We start from the raw sequence: 16,242 nt of genomic DNA, 5'->3' as shown, positions 1-16,242 counted from the left end.
TTCAAAGCTCGGGGTGCCATGTTCGTCTGGGGTGCCATATTCCTCTGATCCGGAAGTGCTTTCTTCCTCATCCTTCCATGGACCTTGAGCAACCAGTTCCTGTTTTTTGCAAAATAAAGATTTGTTTCAGTTTTTCTAGAAACATCATCTAAGTACAATGCTGTATAATATTTGGAAAACCAAAACCAATTTTACTCAGCTTTTTCGGTTCTCTTTAGATAGTCGCTTCCGTTAGATGATGCCATTTGTGGACCATCTTACAAATCTTGGCATATCTGCTTGTTTCTTCTGGATCATTTCCTTGATTTTTGTACGCTCCAAGAAGCAGTACAGAGGCAGAACTACGCAACCATTCAGACCCTTTGGCTTGCCCTTGACATGCTTTTTCACTCCTTCATGGAAGGCTTCAATCACCTTTCTTGACCAGTTTATTTTGTTTATTGCTTCTAGGTCCTCATATGTCAGCACCATTTGCCATTCAATTTGGCTCCCAAATGTGTTGAAGAAGAAAGTAGCCAGTAGGTACATTATGATCAAGGAAGCAATTTTCCTTGGTTTTGCCTCCTTGTTCTTAATCTTGTTGAGCTCTTCTGTCAACTTGTCGTGGATCATCTTCCTAAAGATGGATCCTTTCGTTTTGCCGAATATGGTTGACTGTTGGCTGCTCTTCTTTCTCCTGGAGATTTTCTCTTCCTCATTTTCACCTTCTTTTGTTAATCCAAACAAAAGATGCACATCTTTCTCTTTAATCTCCATTTCTTTTTCTCCAAACATAAACTTTTTTGTCTCCTTGCAATAGTGCCTCAATAAAATTTCTATATCCAACTCAAATCTGCTGACCTGATCCGCAACGATGCTCCTGGTTCTAAATGCGTTAATCATTTCACGAAAGCAAGTTTGACTGATCAGCTGCCATGTTTCTGAGGGGATTTTGTCTTTGTGACTCTCTATTAATTTGAAGAATGTTACTAGAGTATATTTCTGTTGAGTGTGCGGAATCTTTTCCAGGTCCTCATCCTCGTCCTCCTCCTCCTCCTTGTCATCCTTCTCTATTTCTGCCACTTCTAATGCTCTCTTCTCTATAAAATATTGTTCCACTTCTTCTTCTTCTTCTTCTTCTTCTTGTCTCGCTCTTTTTTGGGGAACCTTCAATTTTTCCCGTTGTATATATGAGCGCAATTTCATGCTTGTGTTGACGAACGTTTCCTCAGACTCTGGACTAGTAACAAGTTGCCTTCGTGCCATCCTGCATATGCAAAACACCAAAGTTTTACTACCCCTACTGATCCTGTCTTTATAAACTACATATTAAAAAGTTTACTACCCCTAGTAAATTTCAACTGGGGATAGTAAACTTGCAATAGTAAACTTGCAATAGAACATCTCCAAGGCCAATATACACTCTGAAAGAGAAACAAGTGATGTGCAAACAAAACTTTATTTTACTACCCCTTGTAACTTCTACTGAGGTAGTAAACTTCTATTTCCAACACTATTATACACATGCAGACCTAGAAAACAACTCGCATTCAACAAAATCAAAGTTTTACTACCCCTAGTATTGAACACAACCATTAGACACATCTAGATAGTGGAAATAACTGACATGCAAACAAAAATTAAAGTTTACTACCCCTAGTAAAGTTTTACTAGAGGTAGTAAAGTTGTACTAGGGGTAGTAAAGTTGCCACACCGTTTCTACATTGCCATAAAACACATTGAAGCAGAGAAATATGAACCCAGACAACATTATTAGGGGTACAAACACAGATTTATGCTAGGGTTTCTTTTCACCTGAAAAAGAAGAATTTAGCGCGATATAGTGGTGGCGATGGAGTGAAGCAGCGGCGGCGATTGAGTGAAGCGGCGGCAGTGAAGTACTGAAGCAGCGAAGCGGCGCGCGGGGATGGGTGCTGAGGTCTTGATGGAGTGAGGAGTGAGGCAGCGGCGTCGATGGATTGAAGAAGCGAATCGGCGTCGATTGACTGAAGCAGCGAAGCGGCGTCGATGGAGTGAAGTGGTGAGAACTGTTGAATTCGGAGTGGCGTCGATGAAGGAATTGAATTCGGAGTGGGTTGGAAGCGGTTATTAAGACTGGAGTATAACTGTATTTTTACTAGGAAACATTGGTTTGGGCTGTGTAATCTGTTTTTGATTGGTTTGGGTTAGGAAAAGATACTATTTGTGCATTAAGGCTTTTTCCCTAAATGAAAAGCACATTATTCCCTAATCGATTTTCTTTGAAACACAATATATTGTTCTATATATATTAACAAACACAAGACAGATCAACGTGTTGTATTTTTTTGAACCACAGAAAAATGAAAAAGATAGCACTATGCAGTTATGTTGCCCCATATTTGAGGTATGGGGATGGTGTATATCTCTATATAAATACAATAATACTAAGCTGATCATGCCAATATTGAGCTGGGTTTCGTTTTGTTTTAATGTCCGGCATGGCCTGTGAATCAAATTTGACCCAGCGAAAAGGGAAACATATTGATGATAATTCTCAAGTATTAGCTAGCTGCACGCTGTGGTCCTTATACATGTACGTGAAAGAATGAATACAGGTGAATCAAACATGCAGACTGCAGCTTGATACCTCCCATATGTATAATACTGAAAGCTTGGTCATCTGAAGCCAGACTGAAGTGATTGAGTGGCTGACATGCGCGCAAGCATGTCGAGCAATCTTGGATACGATCTTGTAGCTGACAAATTAACCCTCGAGACCAATAATACATTATCGCAATCGATTTCGTAAGGTTGTATACTTGTATACTTTTATCATTTTGATATATACACCAATAATAGAAGCAAATGCCATAGAATTTGTTAGATTTGAAGAGAGATATATAGAGAGGTCTAGCTATATTAAAGAAATATGTGATCAATTATTTGGTTAGATCAGGGGGAGTGTTAATTAACCTTATAGAACAAGCCAGTCTGGCCATAATCATGGAGCATCACACCCATGGATCGAGCAGGTCTTTGATTATATATGTCGTTTGGTCGATAGACATCTACATCCATATAACGTACGTGGAGAAGGTGCTGAAATATATAAAAGCATTTTGGTACCTTCATGTTCAAAAATCAAAATAGGTGTCGACATTGGTGTGTGGTTTTAACCACTTGGTTATGTGTCATTCCCTACACAAGATCTATGGACCTCGCTTCTTTGCTTTCCTTTAGCACAGCGGCAGCCGTACTCTCCAAAACCCTAGGCTTTCATCTTAGATGCCAATCCACCCTTGGGGTATTATCCTTTTCTTCAACCTCTCGACACTCCTTCTCTCCAATCTCCTACCATGTCCATTGACGCTGTCACTGCATCCTTTGTAAAATCCCTTGCCCTCATGATGTGCTTGACGTCTCAAAGATGCATGGAAGGAGGTGTGCCCCGGCGTCGGGCACCACAGCTACTGGCTCGACCTTAACCTCCTCCCGACCTTCATGATCGATCTCAAGCGAGATCTCCACCGTATGTGGGTCTTGAAGAAAGGCTATAGGGTTGAACAACGTACTGAAGATCGTTTCTTGATCACTTTTGACCTCAAACCGAACTGAAACAAAGTCATGCGAGGAGGCCCTTGGAGGTATGACAAAGCTCCCATCATTAATTCTCCCAATATATGATGGAGTTTCTCCCATCTCTCAGGTACCTATGACTGAACTCTTCTTCTGGGTTCGTATGACTAGTTTTCCTCCTGATTATCAACATTGACATACTATCAAAAGGGAAAATTTTAAAAACAGTACATGACAAACGGTTCATTATCAATTTTGGTGTTTCAAGTTTCAAAACAATCAAAATAGTACGTGATGTTTAAAGGTCGTCACACTTTTAGCACATACCGTTAATAACACCGTTAACTCTATATAATTTCTTATTTTTAAATAATGGTTTTGGGTTTTCTCCATTCTCTCTTTCTTTATACTATTGTTTTTTTTTTTTTCTCTATTTATATACTTTTTTAATCTTGTAAACTTAGACCATATATTCTCAAAAACTTTGTTGTTTTCCCTTAGCCAGTTTCTTTGCTTACTATTCGTTGTATTTGTAATTAAGTTACCAGGTTTGGTTTTAATGAAAAGCTCATATTCATAAAATAAAATAAAAAAAAATACTTCGCTGCTTGTCCCAATTCAAGTAAAACTAGGACATAGCTTTCTCGCTCTAAGTTTTCTTACTCAATACCCGGCCGCCCACTGATATATATTCAAACCCTTTCTTCCATAACTTACCAAATCAAATCATCTTCCAACTTCCTCCTACAGTCCTACCTCGATCACCATTTTTGTGTATGCTGAGTTTGAACAGGGACGAAAAAAAGAGACAACAATACTTTTTTCTTTCTTATTTCCCTCTCCTTATTAATTATTGAGTTTAATAATTTATTACTGCTAAATTAAGGAGTGATAGATTTGCCCCTCAAAGTTAACTGAAAACACGTTAGATAACGGAGAATGTAACGGTATGTACATATTTTCGGTTGAGATTACAAGTTCATGTACCGTTATGATTGTTTTGAAACTTGAAACACCAAAATAAGAGTGGACTATTTGTCATGTTCTTAAAATTTTCCCCTATCAAAAATATATCTTCTATGGCTAGAGGCTATGAATAACTTGATGAACCTTTATTGAAACTAAAGGGAAATTAGGGTTAGGGTCACCCGGCCATGACATAACCTAACATTTTAGAAATATTATCAAGTTTGACATGCATTGAATCTGAAATGCACTTCTATTATGATAATTTGGTATTTTGGTTGGTTTATGCAAAGCTCTTTGATTTTTCACAAAGATGACGTCTGCCTTGCTGCCTCCAAACCAGTACCACCGCGTACTTCGCTTGGCTCAGAGGCGACCGCAATAGGTTAGGGTTTAGCCGAAATATGGTCAATGGGAAATTCACTTTGATGGGAGACCAAACTGCTCTTCTTCCTGTTCGAAGATTTTCTGCGCCGCCCCCCCCCCCCCCCCCCAAAAAGTTCAGTTCAGGTACGAAAACCTATTATCATCCAAGATCAGGTGTTTAAATCTGCTGAGGTTGCTGAATGCAGTGATGTGAACAACCTAGAAATTGTGCCTTCTGAAAAAGGCAGAGACATGAACAAAGATGTTGCCTTTTTACTACAGCATGTTGTGTTGCCTTAGTGTTTGAAATGGTTGTTTCTTCTTAAGGTTGACTGTGAGAATGTATTAAGGCTTCTGGATTTGGTAGGTTTTATGGTTGAACTCATTTCGGTTCTTGTCCACTGTAATCATTAGTTGTAACTTTGGATTATATAATATAGTAATTTTTCCTAAAAAAAGAATAAGAGAAATTTTATTAACACATCCCTAAATGCTATATACACATCTCTTTTTTTATACAAATTATATAAGACTTTATAGGTATGTAAAATTACCAAAAAATACATTCATATCAAAAGTAAAGAAACTTAGTTGAAATAAAATATATTGTTTAAAACGTTAATATTAACTATTGTACTTCAAACATTTTTTAATTTTTAACTTGAATCGAGTACCAATATTTTGACACCACATATGAATATTATGCAATGGTTCCCAAGAATCGATTAATTCATTCTAATGCTAAAAGTTCCGTTAAGGACTTTGATGATGTATTGTTTTGTTTTGTTTTGTTTTGATTCAGTAGGCTCAAGAAATCTTAGAATCAATTTGAGTAAGAGGGGCTATTTGGGAATAAAAATTGTCGAGGAAAACTGATAGGAGAAGATGTTAACAAAATGAAATCCCTTGAGGAAGATCTTAACAAGGTGAAATGCTTTAGAGAAAAATTAAATACATTTGAAGAATATGTTAATGAGGTGAAACAGTACGAGGAAATATGAAACATTTTGAGAAAAATCTTAGTAATGTGATTTTTTTTTAAGAAAAAAATTTGAGTAACCGATCTAGAAAATTATGTGTAGTGAATGAGTTGTGTATTTAATGTATAAGTTGTGTATATTAAATTTAGTGAACAAGTTATGTATGTTAAATGAGGGTATTGTAGGAAGTTTAAAATGTGTATCTAGTCAAATGTTAAAATAAGAAAATTAATAGATGGTGTATTAAATATAAGATGTGTATATAGTAATTAGGGATGTGTTAATAAAATTTCTCGATAAATAATTGTGATTCATATTCAACAAAAAAAAGTCCATTGATTATTGACATAGTCAAAAAGGCATTTGAACAAACAAAAAAATTGTAACACGTAATGCTTGTTACAAAGCACTAAAAAGGCAACATCTTTGTTCATGAGTCACTCGTGGAACTCATCAATGTGATTATGAAACCCATTGATTAGTTATTAGTTAGTGTCTACAAATGCTCATCAGTACTATTGTGCAAATAAGAATCTAATCATAGAGTGGAGCATAGAATCGACTTAGATTAATGTCATGTCTGTCGACATTAAGGTCTTTAAGATCTTTAAGGTCGTGTCCAAGTTTTTCTTTTCCCTTTGGGTAAGTTCTAATTTTAATGTATCATCATCGACATGATTCCTCTACCATGTTCAAATTAGGTTTGGGGTAAACAGAATAATAGATCGATGACCAGTACTAGACTCCATTGTCAAAATCTAGAACTTTTAGAGTTCCCTACGTCTCTATATTTCCTCAATTCAAAGCTAATGTATGAGATTCAAAGATCTATGAGATTCAAAGATCGATGTGCATAGAGCAAATTAAGTTTTATGTATTTTTTTTAACTGATAAGATAAGTGGATTAGGTAACTGGATCCATACATACATGTTGCTAAGCTAATTGCTTTTCGTTCAGATTAAGAATCTAAAAGCTCGCATAATACGCGTGCATACTCAAAGACGAGAGGATTTAAACCAGCTGAGATGTTATTAAACAATTAGTAGTACTTAGTGATCGGAAGAGATACATCAAGTACTAGAGTATTAAAGAAGTTTTTTTTTCGACAGTGAGCATTAAAGAAGTTACTAGCTTAGAGATTCGTAGAAAATTTAGGGACCGAGTATTGTACAGTGTCCTAATATTAGTATAAATTCTAAAGACGATAGTGGGTTGACTTGAAAATTAAATTCTCTCTGGATTCAAGTACAATGTTTCAGAGCAGCCTCTCTTGAGTGAAACACAAGGGAAATCATCAGGTTGAGCACATGATGTGCTGCTGTACTATCTATCGCTTTTGATGGTTTCTATGTTAAGGAATCTTGCGAGATTTTCTTTAATTGAGTACCATAAAGAAGGGAGTTATGATTTAGTACTTAAAATTTATCAAGTAATCTCAACCATTGAAATTTATAGTTAACTTTTATTTTAAATGATCAAATAATATGATAAATGTAATTCAACCGTCTTCTCCTCCAATGCATCACCATCAAAAGCACCACTAGTCTCACCACCGGAAATCTCTCCAACAAACAATGTCTATTGACTCCAATAACTCCTCTTCTTAGCTTTCTTAGGACCCAAAAAAACAACACTCAACTTCATATCCCAGCGGCCTCCCAATCTTTCTCTTTTTGGCTGGAGACACCTTGATCATCCCAGCTCCATGTGGAAGAGCCAACTTTGACGTGAACTCAAGCACCAGCGGGCAGACCACCGTATTAGGACCATCATTCCGAGCACGCTTAACGAAGCAACTTAGAGCCATGCCAACTCCTCTTTCTGACCATAAGTATTTTTCGCCGTCACCACATCTCTAACAAGAGCTGGATCCACCGACACTACATGAATAACAGTCGATCCAATAGACGTTAATAGAGAGGAACCCGTCAAAATGCTGTAAGCCGCTGTAAAGGAAATTTCTCGTCTCAAAAGCATGATCAACGTCTCTATAGTGTTGTTGCCAAGGTGAAACATCATAATTATTACAGAAGTATGTTTTGACCATTTAATGTAACATACCTATAAATCTAATTTGAAATATAAAAAAACAGGATGTGTAGTTTTGAGTGTGTATTTAAAACTTCTATGATTTTGATTCTCATGGTTTACGTTGTTAACGTGGTACATATTTAGCTTGAGGTTTACTTCTTTTTGGTATGAAGAAAAAGAATGGACGGTGGCATTCAACGTAAAAAAAAATTTGATTAGACATTTGATTTGTCTTCTTCATTGTGCAGGAAGCCAACACGGGAAATGAATTAACTTCGGCCAAAACAAAAATAAAAAAAAATTCTGCTCTTTGACCTTTGACCATTATTTTGCTGATCCAAATTCCAAATTATGTAGTTTGCCAGTTATTTATCTTCAACCAAAATTCCCACATTTCCAGGATCCTTCTCTTCTAAAAAATTCTTCTATACTATCACAAACTTGCTAGATTGTATGCTGGGATGTTTATCCTGTGTTTCACCTCTAACGATCTCCGTAGAACCCTCCATCCTTGACTTCCACCAAAGAAGAAGAAAAAAAGAGAAAAAAACGAAACAAAAGATCACTTCATTCGACAAGTACTGTTTCTGGCCTATATATACCCAACATAGAGTACCATTTTTCCAAACCCCCACTAAGCCAATAGAGCCATGATGATATTCTCTCTTTGGCAATTCTGCCTTCTTTCACTTTTGCTTTCTTATGGTGTTATTGAGCTTCAAGCTTCCCACCATGTCTATAGCAACCTTCAAACTACCCAACTTACTTCAACACATCCCCAAGCTAAAGACCCTTACAGAACCGGTTATCATTTCCAGCCTCGCAAGAATTGGATCAATGGTATGTGTATCTTCAACTTACCTTGAATCTTCTCTCTGCTTTTTTTCATTTTCTGCATTTTCTTCAGCTTCTTTCACCTGTCTTTGTCTTGGTTTATTGTTTATACAACTCTTAACAGTTTGTTCTTTGCTCCTTGTTTTTCATATTTGACTTGTGATGACTGTGGAAATGGACATGTTGTGGCTTCTTTGGTTTCTCACAGATCCAAATGGTTAGTTACTTTCTCCCTCCCTGAGTTATATTTTCTACAGTGGTCGATCTTTTGTTTGGTTCATTATATTTTCTGGCATGGTGCCTTGGTTTTCATTTTCAATGGAAGTAAATGTAATGCATTGATGTGATTATGTGTGGGGATCGAATATGGTATAACAAGTCAGACACTACTCGTTGGTGGATTATATGCTTGGTCCTTTTATTTTTGGCCACACCTTCTACTTACGTCTTGCCTATTGCACTCTCTTTTCAGGGCCACTGATTTACAAGGGAATTTACCATCTATTCTACCAATACAATCCCAGCAGTGTAGTTTGGGGTAACATTGTTTGGGCACATTCCACATCCACTGATCTCGTCAACTGGATTCCACATGAAGCTGCTATCTACCCATCAATTCTCTCTGATATCAATGGCTGTTGGTCGGGGTCCGTCACAATCCTTCCCGGCGGAAAGCCGGCCATTTTATACACCGGAATCAACCCCGACAAAGAACAAGTTCAAAACTTGGCATTTCCAAAAAACCTTTCCGACCCGTTTCTTAGGGAGTGGGTTAAAGTCCCACAAAACCCCCTAATGGCTCCAACTCAAGCTAACCAAATCAATGCCAGCTCATTTAGGGATCCTACCACTGCTTGGCTAGGGCCAGATAAGAGATGGAGGTTGATCATTGGAAGCAAAAGGAACCAAAGGGGACTAGCTATCCTCTACAGAAGCAAAGATTTCATGCATTGGACTAAGGCTAAACATCCATTATATTCAACACCGAAAAATGGTATGTGGGAATGCCCTGATTTTTTCCCAGTTTCGAAGACTAAGTTGCTTGGTCTTGACACATCTGCAATTGGTCCGGATGTTAAGCATGTACTTAAAGTTAGCTTGGACAACACTAGGAAAGAGTACTACACAATTGGTACATATAATGTGAGCAAGGATATCTATATCCCAGATGATGGATCAATTGAGAGTGATTCTGGTTTGAGATATGATTATGGTAAGTTTTATGCTTCAAAAACCTTCTTTGACAGTGCAAAGAACCGCCGAATCTTGTGGGGTTGGATCAATGAGTCCTCAAGTGTTAGTGGTGATATCAAGAAAGGATGGTCTGGACTCCAGGTATTATTTACTTATATTTATAATCGTATGCTTAGATATTAGCCAATTACATTTAACAATTGGTCAATGGTGTAGATAAGTAATGGCTACTATTCAATTAAGTTAGTCTTCAATGAGCTCGCTTGAGAATTTAGACTTATTGTATTCATCTTGGCTGTACTCTCGTAGGCAATTCCAAGGACTATTGTGCTCGACAAATCTGGAAAGCAATTGGTGCAATGGCCTGTAGTAGAGCTTGAGAAACTTAGAACAAAGGAGGTTAAGTTACCAAGCACTCTCCTTAAAGGAGGATCACTTCATGAAGTCATTGGTGTCACAGCAGCACAGGTATGCCTATCCTATCATTCTATTTGTTTCTAATTAAGTTAAGCGAAATGAGTTTCTGTCACGCGTTAAAGAGCACAAAATGAATAAATCTCACATTGTTGGAATAATTTTTTTAAACTTTAGGTGTTCTTTTTTTGTTTTTACAGGCCGATGTAGATGTCGCATTTGAGATAAGTGATCTCAAGAAAGCAGAAGTTACGGATCCAAGTTGGACTAATGCACAACTTTTGTGTAGTAAAAAGGGTACCTCAGTGAAAGGGGCTCTAGGACCATTTGGATTGTTGGCATTTGTTTCAAAGGATTTGAAAGAAAAGACAGCAATCTTCTATAGAATTTTCAAGTCTCACAACAATAACAACAAATATGTGGTTCTTATGTGCAGTGACCAAAGCAGGTATCTGGCTCTCTCTATCATTTTCTTGATCATGTCTATCTCTTTTCAACCCATATCTTATTTCTTTTTGTTTATCTGGTAGGTCTTCTCTAAACCCAGATAATGATATGACAACTTATGGAGCATTTGTAAATGTGGATCCTCTTTATGAGAAGTTGTCACTGAGAAGCTTGGTAAGTTGCTATGAAGCACAACTTATAGACTCCTATTTCTTTATTGAAAAGTCAAGTCTTTCTATTATCATGAGTCATGACTTCCATAGTCTTCCAGTTTAAAAGTCTTATCCACCAGAAATTTGCATCAAATATTTTGAGAATCTACACATTTCCTTGAAATTTGAACATTCACGCAACTACTTAGGCTGCCTTTGGACTTTTACATCTTCCGTATCGTATTCAATTTCTTAGAAATTATATATAGCAACAATTATGTTAACTTACCAGAAAATTGATTATAAAGCTAGCTTGACCTAACACATTAGCATGTGAGTCACTTCTATATGCTGTATGCGTTTCAGAATACTCGTATTGTATGTTTTTAGGTGATCATGGACAAATGGGTTATTTTTCACGATTCACACCTAGGTTTAAATTATTTTAACTTTCTTGAGTTCTCCAGTTAACTTCATTACAATCTTTATTCTTTTAATTTTAAAAATTTACCTCTTGAATTTTCTAATTTTCTTTAACTGTGCCCTATGTCAGCATTTACTTCCAAATTAGACATAATTTTAGCAAATGGGCAAGATTGCCGAAATTTGAAAAATTCAGAATGTAAATTTTTAAAATTAAGAGAACATGAACTGAAATAAAATTACACACAAATCTTACTGGGGTAAACCGATATTAATCCTTTCTAAAAACTATACAGTTGTTCATTCCCTCTAATCAAAACAATTTAGTTCTTCGAGATGAGGTAAATGATGTGTAGCAAGCAAATACGAAAAAGGTCCATCCCACTTTCTGTGCACATTATTGTGCATGGCACTTTCTTTTTCTACAGTTGTTAACATAGCACTTTATGGATGGCTCTCTTCACTCTTTTTCATTATACCCGATTCATGAAACAAACTTGTTCTCTCACACGTACACTTGAAAATGTTGCAGATTGATCACTCTATAGTGGAGAGTTTTGGTGGAAAAGGCAAGGCGTGCATAACAGCTAGGGTGTATCCTACATTGGCTGTTGATGGTGATACCCATTTATATGCTTTCAATTATGGAAGTGAGAGTGTCAAAATCGCAGGAAGTGCATGGAGCATGAAAACTGCTAAAATCAATTGATCAAGATTAGAAAAAGAAGTGGGGAGGTTGTATTAATTCTTGTATGTGACTCATCTACTTATAGTGCCTCTTAAATTAGATAATTGATAAGAGAGTTGAATAAACAACTGTGAGCCAACTTTTTGTGCTTGTATCAATCCATTATGCTTGTTTTTATCGGGACTTGTCATTGTTTGGGAATTTGTCTCCGGGCTAATTTGGTATTACTGTGATTTAAAAAAAAATTGTTGTTATTGTACTTCAAAAATACTCAGCTGTGAATTAAATTAATTTTGTGTTTGGTAAATATTAGTTTTTAAAGTGATACCAAGATAAAATATATTAATTTTTAGTGTTTTTAATGACATCAGCTTCTAAAAACAACCTCAAGGTTGATTCTAAAAGCTGCTGCCATCGCCACCAATGAGCTGTAATTTTTGTTTTTTAAAAAAAAATTTTTTACTTTTAAAAAAAACTAATTTTCTTTAGTTTACTAAACACTATTAAATGTACAGATCAAATCTTATTTTTATTTTTTATTTTTATTTTAAAAGTGAAGCTATACCAAACAGGGCTTAACGCTTGGTTATGTTGAATGACAGTTTGTTTTTTGAACCAAAATAATCCAATTATATGTTTGTCATGTTAATCATTGTCAGCCATTAATTTGATCAACCAAAAATTTGCAGTTTTACTTACAAATTTTTTAGTACTGATGCCTACTAAAAATGTATTAGTGGTTATGGTCGAAATGACTATTACATGTATATGTGGATGAGATAGAATTCACTTTTAGGGCAACGTCGTTGTTGGATTCTTTTTTTTGGGGCAAAGATTGTGCTCGGGGTGGTGGCTCCTCTGCTAGAGTCGGTGATTTCAAGGGTAGCGACGATGAGGCAAGGTCGTATGGCGGCGACGATTTGCTTATAGGTGGTGGTTGCCATTTCGGGCCGGGTCTGATGGTATTGGGCCTTGGGTCTGCTTTATTGCTAGGGTTGATGCTTTTCCACAGGGCTTTGAATCTTGTTGCTCTAGTCACTAAAGTTGCAGTATGTGCAGTGTACCTTGGGCTTTGATTTTGGGGTAACTACTGCTCTGTTGAACCCTAGGATGGTTCCTCAGCGTAAAATGGTCTTAGGGGCTTTCCAATACGTTGGATTATTCCGACAGCTATTGTTTATTGATCAAAATGCCCATTGTAGGGTTAGCAACAATAAGATGGTTTGAGGTGCCTAGGTGGTCTTCAGTAACGTTTTCATGCTTGTATTTTTATTTTTAAAAATGAAAATGTGTTCGGTGAGACATTTTTGAAAACGTAGAAAATGAAAAATGAAAATATTTTCAACTTTTGCAAAAATTGACGTTTTCATTTTTTCATTTTCCTAGTTTTTCACAATAATTTACCGAATACATTTTCAAAATAGAAAATAGCAATCTCACTTTCTCATTTTACTTTTAGAAATCATTTTTGAAAATCGTTTTCAAAAACGTTACCGGACATGCCCTTAGGTTTTGCTTGAGTTTCATAGTTTATTTTGGCATGATTCGATTTTTACGTAGCCCACAAGGGTGAGTCATGTATGTTTTGTTATGCTATAATTTATTTGATCAACAAAATGACTTCAAGTTCTTTTTTTGAAAAATGTTGATTTCATTAAATATCAACTTATGGAAACAAGCTAGAGTTTGAGAAACTTACATAAGGAATATCTAGGACAAACCGGGTAACCTATCGAAGTCACATCCAAATCTCATTGAAAACAAATTGCTCACTCACTGAACAACAAGCCAAAAATTAGCAAGCAAAACCTCACCCTTCTAAGAATACGTAATAATCATCTAGTCTAATCTGTCAATCACGCAATTGTGGTACAACTATCAACTAAAGTGTCTTAGATTTTTTTTTTTTTTATAGAAGTTATACTTGCTGCAATCCAGCATTTGTCCATAATGCCTTGTTTATCATCCCTACCCAAATACCTTCTCCTTCCCCAGAGGGTCGGAGTTAGTATTTGTTAGGGTCACTTCCTCTTCCAACAACCTCGGCACCAAATTGTCCTCCTCACCTACTATCTCCTCAGCTTGGGTCGTAGCCTTGTTCCGCTTTCCTTTAGGGCGACCCCTCTTCTTGGGAGTCTTCATAGTGGTAATCGGAACCTCCATTAGTTCCCCAAGCTGAAACTTAACAAGTATCACCGCCAGATTAGGCTTGAAGCAGTTCTCCGTGCTCATTCTCTCTCAGAACGAGACCATTTGCGCACTCCCAAAGTTTTTTTTTTTTGTTACAAGGAGGGGCTAAGAGCCCCAAAAAACAAGCTAACTAAGCAATAACAAGACTCGATCATAAAAGACCATCTTTGTCTTCTTGAATCCTGCCCAAAATACAAGGAGGTGGATTCTCAAAAAAATGGTGTCCCAAGTTCAAAGAGTGCCCATAATGAGCTAAGCCATCTATCGACATATTGCATTCATTGTAAATATGAACAATAGAGCAATTTCAGTTCCTCAACCAAAGAGTTTTGCACACTGTAAGGAGGCCATAAAGAGGATGGGTATCATCACTCCCAAATTTATAAAAAGCACACACGCCCCATCAGCCCCAAGTTCATTTTGCAGCCCATTTGATTTGAGCGCCCCCATAGTAGACCCTTCACTAAATAACAAAAAAGTGTGATTACACAATTTTTTTTAATATTAGGGATTTTTCTTACCTAAGGTGCTAACCAATCAACTAATATGTAGTATTTTGATCCGGCTATCTATGTCGCACTTCATGCATATATACTAATACCGTTAACAAAATTAAAACTTAAAAAATAGTCTCAATTGTTTCCAACTAAAGAGGTGAGAACACTAAGTCGAAGAATCTAATTATGAGCGTTTAATTTGATCGGATCAAAAATGAAATTGAAATGAAAGAATTTACGGTCTCTAATTTTTATTCGATCTTCCCATAATCGTAAAATCCGCTCCCACTTCCTAGACCCTCAAGATATTAATCTGGTTCCGCCTATGCCTATAGGTGTCTGAGTTTATCTAGTTTGTTTTTAAGTAACCATCTCCAGCCTCAATGCACAACTGATGCGATATTCCAGGATATGCCAGGATATCACATGTACATTGAGCAAATCATTAATCTTTAATCATTAAACTATCATATCGATGTCTTGTTAAGTACTCTCGTTGTCCAATTAACAATATAAGATCATGACTCACATGTCATTTTTTATGCTCAAAATCAAACAATTATCAGTTAAGTATCAATTAATGTTTTAGTAAACATACTTATGAAGACAGCAAATATGTTGAGCGGAATCTACGCATCAATGTGCAAGTCCTCAAATTTCCGTATGGGAAGATTGAATTTCTTCATTTCATTTTCATTTTTAATCCGATTAAATTAAGCGCTCATAATAAGAGTTTCTCTTCTTCGACCTTGGGTCTTCACCGCCTGTGTCAGAAGCATTTATGACTATTTTTTTGGGTTTCATTTTTGTTAACGATATTATCATATATGCATGATATTGCAACTTGGATGAACGGATCAAAATATTGCATGTTAGTTATTCGGTTCACTTGCACCTCGGTGCGTAGAAGAATTTTAGGCAAATACGTGGATAAATAGCGACACTTGAAATTTGGAGATCTGAGACGAGTTTTAAGAATGGTGTTTTCTAATGGTCATATGAGAAAAAAAAACAACAATTACAATAAAAGAACCAAAGATGTTTCAAACTAATAGAAACTATTTTTCTTTTTCTTTTAAGGACCAATACAAACTGTTGTTCCAACACAATATATAAAAAGAAAACCGATGTTCATAATGGTACTAACGAATTTTGTGAAGAAAAAAGATAGAAATCTATGGCTCGGTCCTTACGCATTACCCAACCGTTGTTAGATTCATCCAAAGTCAGCTGCTTATTACTACCACATGAATCATTGAAAGTATCTGATACTCGATAAAACTAACAGACGCAAAGTATAACTTAATGATTGTATTGTTTCTTGAGTAAATGACATTTTAGTACTAATTTAAGCTTCTTTTTGCCCATTTAAATGTTTTTAAAAGAAATGTGCCCACTTCAATATAAGGTGTGTGAAATGTGTCTTATTGGACAAAACTTTTCTAATGGGCCCACTTTTAACAGTTTTTTTTTGTCAAAAATACCCTCACCTGTGGACTATATATACCAGACGAGATCCATT

At 36.2% G+C, this 16,242-nt stretch overlaps 1 protein-coding gene and 1 pseudogene across 2 annotated transcripts in view; both read left to right on the top strand.

The window, feature by feature from the left end:
- Positions 1-16,242, top strand: part of LOC101295621 — an 880,650-nt pseudogene that overhangs the window by 251,265 nt on the left and 613,143 nt on the right. The gene's annotated exons all lie outside the window — the stretch shown is intronic.
- Positions 8,532-12,324, top strand: LOC101304277 (beta-fructofuranosidase, insoluble isoenzyme CWINV1-like). The gene is made up of 7 exons (XM_004297501.1): positions 8,532-8,721; positions 8,924-8,932; positions 9,188-10,050; positions 10,219-10,377; positions 10,524-10,771; positions 10,854-10,944; positions 11,878-12,324. The coding sequence occupies exons 1-7, from the start codon at positions 8,532-8,534 to the stop codon at positions 12,052-12,054; spliced, it is 1,737 nt and encodes a 578-aa protein (XP_004297549.1). The 3' UTR covers positions 12,055-12,324.

Source organism: Fragaria vesca, linkage group LG4, assembly GCF_000184155.1.
Source record: "Fragaria vesca subsp. vesca linkage group LG4, FraVesHawaii_1.0, whole genome shotgun sequence".
NCBI lineage: Eukaryota > Viridiplantae > Streptophyta > Magnoliopsida > Rosales > Rosaceae > Fragaria > Fragaria vesca.
Note: the sequence above shows the minus strand (reverse complement) of the source record. Positions and strands in the feature narration are given on the sequence as shown.

Coding starts and splice junctions, on each gene's coding strand:
- LOC101304277 (XM_004297501.1), top strand. CDS start 8,532: ATGATGATATTCTCTCTTTGGCAATTCTGCCTTCTTTCACTTTTGCTT. Junction 10,378..10,523: donor TTGGTGTCACAGCAGCACAG/GTATGCCTATCC, acceptor TTGTTTTTACAG/GCCGATGTAGATGTCGCATT. Junction 10,772..10,853: donor ATGTGCAGTGACCAAAGCAG/GTATCTGGCTCT, acceptor TTTATCTGGTAG/GTCTTCTCTAAACCCAGATA.